At 44.3% G+C, this 8,183-nt stretch overlaps 1 protein-coding gene across 1 annotated transcript in view; it reads right to left on the bottom strand.

Annotated features, from left to right (window-relative positions):
* The window catches only part of nlgn2a (neuroligin 2a), a 125,184-nt gene extending 122,091 nt beyond the window's left edge, over window positions 1-3,093 (bottom strand). The window contains 1 exon segment of the mRNA XM_056443295.1: window positions 2,598-3,093. Coding sequence (XP_056299270.1) covers window positions 2,598-3,093 — 496 coding nt within the window.
* Between the last annotated feature and the right edge of the window lie 5,090 nt (window positions 3,094-8,183).

Genomic DNA, 8,183 nt, shown 5'->3' with positions numbered 1-8,183 from the left:
TCACACCTGGGTGACTTTTCCAGAGAGCGCACACTTATGAGGAGGCTGAGCGTGCATCTCCTTCGTGTTACATCACAAAGTTGTACATCTCACAAAACACGGGACAGGAGGAGAAGAAGATGAAAAAAGCCGCGCGACACTGTGAAATGACTCAAGACCTGACGTATCGTGTGCTATATGAGCCGGAGGAGCTCTAAGTGGCAAAGACAGGGTGTCGAGGCTGAGGCTGCAGTGTTGGAGCAGCAGAGAGGAGGAAGGAAGGAAGGGAGGAAGGAAGGAAGGAAGTGTGATATCCAGTTGAGTGATGGAAATGCTGTCAGGCTGACTGACATGTGTGAGAGTGAGGAACATCTTCAGGGTGTAAATCACAACAGTGACACACACACACTGATGTGCACATGTAGACAGCAAGAGACACAGAGATGAATGCAAACGTCAAGACGCAGATACACGCCATGATATCGATACCGTCAAACCTGGCGATGGAGGATTTGTTTCGAGTTCATTTTTAATATCTAAACTTGTGTGTATGTGCTTATCGAGAAGAGGAAAAAAACACACACACACACACACACAAACACATTGTGTTAGTACAGTAAGATTCTTTTTTGAAGAGCTCCAGTTGTTTGAGGTCAAACCAAGAGAGTTTCTCTGTGTGAAAGGGGGCTGGCTTTGTGCAGCTCAGAGCAGAGAGAGAGGAATGAAGACAGAAATGTGACACACATTTTACAATATCCTGAGAGAGAGAGAGAGAGAGAGATGATGATGGGAGTCACATCTGCCAACGGAATGGAAAATCTCTCTCTTTTGTATTGCTCGCATACCTGAGAGAGCCCGGGCAGACAAAAAAACGTCTGCAGAAAGATCTGAGTTGAGAGAAGAGGCTTCTTGTCGATAAAAAAGAAAAGAAGAAAAGGAAGAAAAGTCAAATGTCACCTCATCTTTTTCTCCCATAAAGCACCTGGAAACTGCTTCAGTCCTGACCTTTGTTCTCTTGCTTTATAACACCTTGAATGGGAAGGACTGTAAAGCCAGGGTAATTGAAAAATGATTCATGGAATATTTTTATATAGTTTCTTTTTTTTCATATATATATATACATACATAAAATATATATATACATATATAAAAAATATATATATATATGAATGAAGACAGAAATGTGACACACATTTTACAATATCCTGAGAGAGAGAGAGAGAGAGAGATGATGATGGGAGTCACATCTGCCAACGGAATGGAAAATCTCTCTCTTTTGTATTGCTCGCATACCTGAGAGAGCCCGGGCAGACAAAAAAACGTCTGCAGAAAGATCTGAGTTGAGAGAAGAGGCTTCTTGTCGATAAAAAAGAAAAGAAGAAAAGGAAGAAAAGTCAAATGTCACCTCATCTTTTTCTCCCATAAAGCACCTGGAAACTGCTTCAGTCCTGACCTTTGTTCTCTTGCTTTATAACACCTTGAATGGGAAGGACTGTAAAGCCAGGGTAATTGAAAAATGATTCATGGAATATTTTTATATAGTTTCTTTTTTTTCATATATATATATACATACATAAAATATATATATACATATATAAAATATATATATATATAAATATATATATATACATTGATATATATATAAATAAATATATATGTATATATATAAATATATATATATATATATACTGTATATAAATAAATAAATAAGCCCCTGTGAAAACACACACCCTATGCATATGCAATATTTATGTTGTTTCAGGTTGTGCATCAACATGGAAAATAATTTAAAAAACATTACAGTTTTCAAGGTTTTTTAAATTGTTTCCACATGAAGGTTCTCCCGGCTCTTCTCTCCCTCATGGGTGGTGCTAATTGACCGTCCCCTCCACCCCTCCACTTAAAGCGCTTGTCCAATCACAGCGTAGCAACCGTAACCGGCAACAGCTGGCCTGACAAGCCTCGGCTTTCTCTGCACGCTGAAGCGGTGCGCATGGGGTTGGAGTAGGAGCTGCACTTGAGGTGGCTTCTACACGCCTCCCCGGCTCGTGAGTGCCTGGGGCCTGAATCTTTGCACATGATATAATGTGCGCAGCCATCAAGTAAATATGTTAGACCCCTTTACAGGGTTATGGTTTGAAATGACCAGATATAAATAAATAAAAGTGAACCCGTCGTTTCCAATCATCTCATGAAGGTAATGTAAAATCTGACAGACATCAAAGAAAAAAGTAAAACAACATCTCTAATGGTAAATCTTTCCCCGTTATCAGCTAGATGGCGTGCGCAGGTAAACAACCCGTGGCTGTGTGGGTCGTCGCGGGCCAATCAAACGTGGAAGAATGTGATTGGTTGCGAGAAAAACCTGAGAAATATTAGAATTACGCAGTATTGTTTGAGTGGAGAATTGTGATACTACCTGGTACTGGGTTATTTCAGTTGATTGTGTACCGATACCCAGCCCCACTACATGTGTATGGCGAGTATGGAAAGCTTGACAGGCATGGGTACCTAAAGGGGCGGGGCTTAGCGAACAGTCAATATAATTCATTCTACCCACTACTGAATCCCTCCTCTCCCGGCCTCCCCCAACCCTTCGTGTAATAATGCCCACTCACCATCCTCGGTAGGCACGTAGACATTGAGGTAGAGGCAGTCCTCGCTCTGGTTCTGGATGTAACCCGCCGCCACGTCCAGATTGTCCGTGAACCACACGGGCAGCATAATCTCCGGGAGCACGCCGAGGACATTCTGCGGGCACACGGGGGCGAACTGGGTGGCGTTGCGGATCTCCTGCCAGGATCCCGGGGCTTCGGGCGGCTGAAAGCGGCGGTCGCCGATGGGCGCCGTGCCGTAGGGGATGCCCAGGTACTGCTCTACGGGGCCCAAGATCTCATTGTTCAAGTCCTTCTTGATGCCTCTGATCTTACCGTAATTGGTGGTGACTAAGGGGCTTTTGGAAGGGTCCATTTTCTGGCTGGAGGCCAGGCTGAAGAGCACAATGAGCCCGAGCAAACCCATCAGGCACCAGTCCGTGATGAGACTGTGGGGCCGCGTTCTGGACGACTGAGCCTGCCCCCTTTGTTTACTTGGAGCAAGTGGAACGGGGTACATGGCTGGATTCATGGTGTTCAGCCACCAGATTTCAGTCTGTTTAAGAGTACTTTCGTCTTTCTATGAGAAAAAAGGGGATTTCAACCAACAGTCTGGAAGGTAAAGCATAAGAGGGGATTTAAAAACCAAAGCAGGCAGACCCTGAAAGAATAAAAGGAGCTTTTTGTTGTGATGGTTTCATCCAGGCCAGGAGCTCTGAGTGAAGGTGAGATGGAGGGCGAAGCAGTCTGCTAGGGGGCACTGAAGGGTCCTCGGGGGGCCGGAGAAGGAGGCCGGACCTCGGCGTGGATGTCTGGTCAGTGTTGATGCGGAGCAACAAGGATCCCAAATGCTTCCCCAGTCATGGTTCTGTTGCGTTCCATTCCTATTGGGCCTCTACGATCCAGGTTTATTATTTTAGTGTTTTTTTTAACAGCCACGGAATTCTGTAGGATGAAACAGAGAAGGGGAGGAGGGGATTTAAAGGACAGTGGTACACAGAGAGAAAAACAGAAGGAGGGGGGGGGGGGGAGAAAGATAAGAGAGATTATAGTTTATCTGAAGCAGAAATATATTCCATTAAAAGTTGTCAGTGCAACATTCAGCCTGTAACTGTTGCCAAGGGGGAAAAACACAACCTGAAATGAAAGCAGTTGGAACTAGAAGGGGCACTCGGTAGGGCGCATACCTTCGCATATCACAAGATTGGGCATTGAATTATGAACATGTTGGCATTAGTTCCATGCCAATTGGAGAGAACTTGACCGCGCTATGGTAAAAAGAAGAATTTGACCTTTTCATGACCTTGACCTTTGACCCGATCGATGCCAAAATCTAATCAAATGGTCCCCGGATAACAACCAATCATCCCTCCAAATTCCATGCGATTCGGTTTAATACTTTTTGAGTTATGCGAGTAACACGCATACAAATAAATAAATAAATACACGGCGATCAAAACATTACCTTCTGCATTTTCAATGCGAAGGTAATGAAACAACAGAGTTAAAGAATAAAATCCTTTTGGGAACTTTTTACTTGGTGATCAATGTGAGATCTGTTGTGATCTAACTCTCATACTGCACGTTGAGAGCTCATCTATTAGGCATGAAAAAAAAATAGCAACTAACTGAGTATTCCATTGATTAATCAATCGATTTTGCTTTATTATGGAACTATATTTCATAAACAAAAGAGAAAATAAGACAACTAATGAGTTCCCGTTTAAGAAACATCAACATTTGTTCTTAAACTGTCAAAGTTAAATAAGTATTTTACATTCTGGAAAATGATTTCAGCCGTCCTGAAGTCACATTTCAAAATGTGTTCCTCGTGGTTCGAAGAGGTTATTTACATGTAAACACAATTCAAATTATTTGGGAAATAAAGAATAAATATAGTTGTGTTACTGCTGTGAAAACATCTTCAAACTAGAATGGGCACTCGGTAGAGCGCATACCTTCGCATATCACGCATATCACATTGAATTATGAACATGTTGGCATTAATTGCATGCCAATTGGATATAAATTGACCGCGCTATGATAAAAAGAAGATTTTGACCTTTTCATGACCTTGACCTTTGACCCGATCGATCCCAAAAACTAATCAAACGGTCCCCGGATAATAACGAATCATCCCACCAAATTGCATGCGATTCGGTTTAATACTTTTTTACTTATGCGAATAACACGCATACAAATAAATAAATACACGGCGATCAAAACATAACCCTCCGCATTTTCAATGCGAAGGTAACAACTGTATTTATTCAAGTATCTCACCGAGAACCACGTTCTCCAAGACCACATTTGAACACATCATGATATCGTCAAAATTCTCCCAATAATCATTTTTACTGAACAGAGCTTGAACGCATCATTTGCTCCTCGCTCAGTTATTTAGTGAAGCGGCTGACGTCAACCAGCTCCTCTTGCGGCCATGTTTTTTATCGGAGCCACATCCGTTTCTCGAGGAATTGCTTCAGCCCGAGTCCAGAAGACGAGGAGTAGAGGCTCGGGATCAGGGTGAGCCTTTCACTGCCCGGTTAGGGGTCAAGGGGTCAAAAAATGTGCTCCTGTAAGCAGCTTCGAACAGCCCTGGCGCATTTTTGGGGCTACATGCAAAGCACAAAGGGACACACGCATGCACGCAGTAAGCCTTAATTGGGTGAATGACTTGAATAACTTGCCACACACTCCACACTCATCCGTGTAATCTACTGCGGAAATGTGCAAATCCTCGTGTAACAGACCCAGTCGGAAAAGAAGGAAAAAATGCACGAGGCATGGAGGAGATTAGGGCGTCATCGCATTGTTGGGTGGCGTTATGTAACGGTGGGCGGCCCGACAAGCAGCAATGAAGGCTGCGCCGGATGAAACAGAGAGATCTCGTTTGTGTTGCTCTATTTCCAGCTCATCCCATTTTTACAATTCACCATTACCTCTTCCTCTCCTCCACGCTCATCTCTCGCTTTATCGCCAGGCCTTTAATTGTCCCATTAACCAAGTCATCATTAACCGTATTATTGGATCGGCCGGCAAACCCACCGAAGCGCCTCTGTGTTTCTGTTGTCTCCCCCCCCCCCCCTCTTCTCCCACTGCCAATAAAGCCATTTGAATGTGAAGGCATGGGAGTTAAGTGTCCCGAGGCATACGGAGGCCCCTTCATGTGAGGGTAAAGTTACTTCTGTAGAACGAGCTCTTTTGGGGACGGTGTGGCACATTTGAGTCCGTAGCCATCTGTAATGTTGTTCCTCTCATTGTGGACTCGTGTCTGTTCTACCCACGCGCCCATGCGTGTGTGTGTGTGTGTGTGTGTGTGTGTGTGTGTGTGTGTGTGTGTGTGTGTGTGTGTGGGAGTGTCTCACCGAGAAGCAGGCAGCGCCAGGCGAGCTCTAATTAAACCACAGAGAGTCTAGAGGCCTACGCACTGCGCAGGGACGACCCTTCACACACACACACACACACACACACACACACGCTATCCACAGTTTACCATTTCACTTTCATCCTCCAAAAGACACATGAAAGGGAATGGGAGATGGAAAGGAGCGGTAATGAGAAGAGAGAATGCAGATGGAGAGGAAATAGGTCCTGGTGTTAATGAAAAGCCTCTCTCTCTCTCTCTCTCTCTCTCTCTGGTCAGTAGAGACTCCACATGAGGGGCTGCTTCACTGACCCCGGAGTCTCTGGGAGAAGTGGACATTTAATAGACACACATCCAGGGAGGAGTCCTCTTGCCCACACGGGCCAGAACACTTGGTTCAACTCCAGGTCCTGGCAGGCGTTAGTGCCTGGAGGGACCTCCAGAACTTTGGGGTGCATCTGAGTGTTTAACTGCTAATTGGCTCAATTAGAAGGCCTAATTGGTCCGGCTTTGCTGTGAGCTTACGTGAGTGATGGAGCAGAGAGGGAAAGACTGGCGGGAGGAGGGCTGAGCACGGAAAGCCGTGTAAAGAGATAGCGCCGGCGGTATTTGGAAGGCAGGTGTAGCGCCTGCTATTGCGCTCTACCGCCACAGATTTAAAGGAGCAGGTGCTCCTGAGCGTGCTGCATCTCGGCGCATTCACGCAGCACGATCCCACAAGCTGCACACTGGCACAGTCACGCGGGATTCACGTCATCGGGAGGATGTTTCATTCTCGTCCCCCGAGAGGAAGAGAGAAGGAGGGGACCACACAGGTCTTTTCAACAGGTGCTTTTTCATTTTGAAAGAAATATGCAAAACAAGGATTTTCCACGACTAATCATTATTAAAATTGAGTAAGAATTGGGCCTTTAGCCAAGACATTTGTTGTTTTAGCTTCATTCTCCAGCGGTTTTAAGAAATCTTATGTGCAAATTTATATGCCGGGTTGATGACTCCGAAAATGAGATCATCATTTTATCAAATATAAAGTTCAGCACTACACGCTACCAGTGCCAGCTGTGGAGACACTGGTACAGCTTTATAAAGCATGTGTAGTTCTTTGTTTTTTTGTTTTTTACTTGTGATTTTGTACGTATTTTATTCTATTTTAATGTTTTGTACCATCTGGACCGTGAGTCTGTTATAAAAGTTTAAACGATTGATTGATATTTACAGTCACATCACTCAGATCTGCAACTTCCTGCTCTCACAGACTGCTGTGCTGTCTGGGCCAGACCCAGCCTGATTCTGACCCACAAATCTGTAATACAGTTCAGTTGCTTAATTTGTTGACCTGAAATGTATCGTGCCTGTTAACAAATTCAATTAGAGAGTACGGTCATTTTCTTCATATTAGGCCCACACCTGAGCAATACAAATTTGACCATTTCTAAGTCAAGTTGACATCCCCTCTGCCGCAAAACAAAAAAAATGAATGCTGTGAAAAAGAGTTAATGCCGATCGTGAATTGTGAGGATACTGTATAAGACAGAGTGGACAGCTAAATACTTCTCACTAAGGCGGAGAAGAAAGCAGAAGGACTGATCTGTCAGGAATCTTTTGAAGAGTACAACATCAAACAGCATGTGTTCCAGCATCTACACTTAAAGCTTAATTAAAGCAGCTGTTTGTCTGGCATGTGTCTGAATTTTTTCTATTGCTTTGGATGTAGAATAATTTTACATTTTGAGGAATCTCTTAACATGTCTTATTCACTTCATTGCATATAGTTTCCACTTCCTTGAATATAGTTAGCTCATCTTATTCACCTTCTAACAGAGACAGAGCTGCCAACTTTTCAAAAAACCTTGGAGTGAGATTTTGTCGGGGGTGACCAAAATGTTGCTGCGCACGCAGCCACACACGTTGGTGGCTCAAATAGCAGGAAATTTGAATTAATGTGGCGTTGTCCCCATGTTGTACCCATGTTGAACCCATGGTGTACCCATGTTGTCCCCATGTTGTACCCATGTTGTCCCCATGTTGTACCCATGTTGTACCCATGTTGTCCCCATGGTGTACCCATGTTGAACCCATGGTGTACCCATGTTGAACCCATGGTGTACCCATGTTGTCCCCATGTTGTACCCATGTTGAACCCATGGTTTACCCATGTTGTCCCCATGTTGTCCCCATGTTGAACCCATGGTGTACCCATGTTGTACCCATGTTGAACCCATGGTGTACCCATGTTGTACCCA

Source organism: Pseudoliparis swirei, chromosome 21 (assembly GCF_029220125.1).
Source record: "Pseudoliparis swirei isolate HS2019 ecotype Mariana Trench chromosome 21, NWPU_hadal_v1, whole genome shotgun sequence".
NCBI classification, from domain to species: domain Eukaryota; kingdom Metazoa; phylum Chordata; class Actinopteri; order Perciformes; family Liparidae; genus Pseudoliparis; species Pseudoliparis swirei.
Note: the sequence above shows the minus strand (reverse complement) of the source record. Positions and strands in the feature narration are given on the sequence as shown.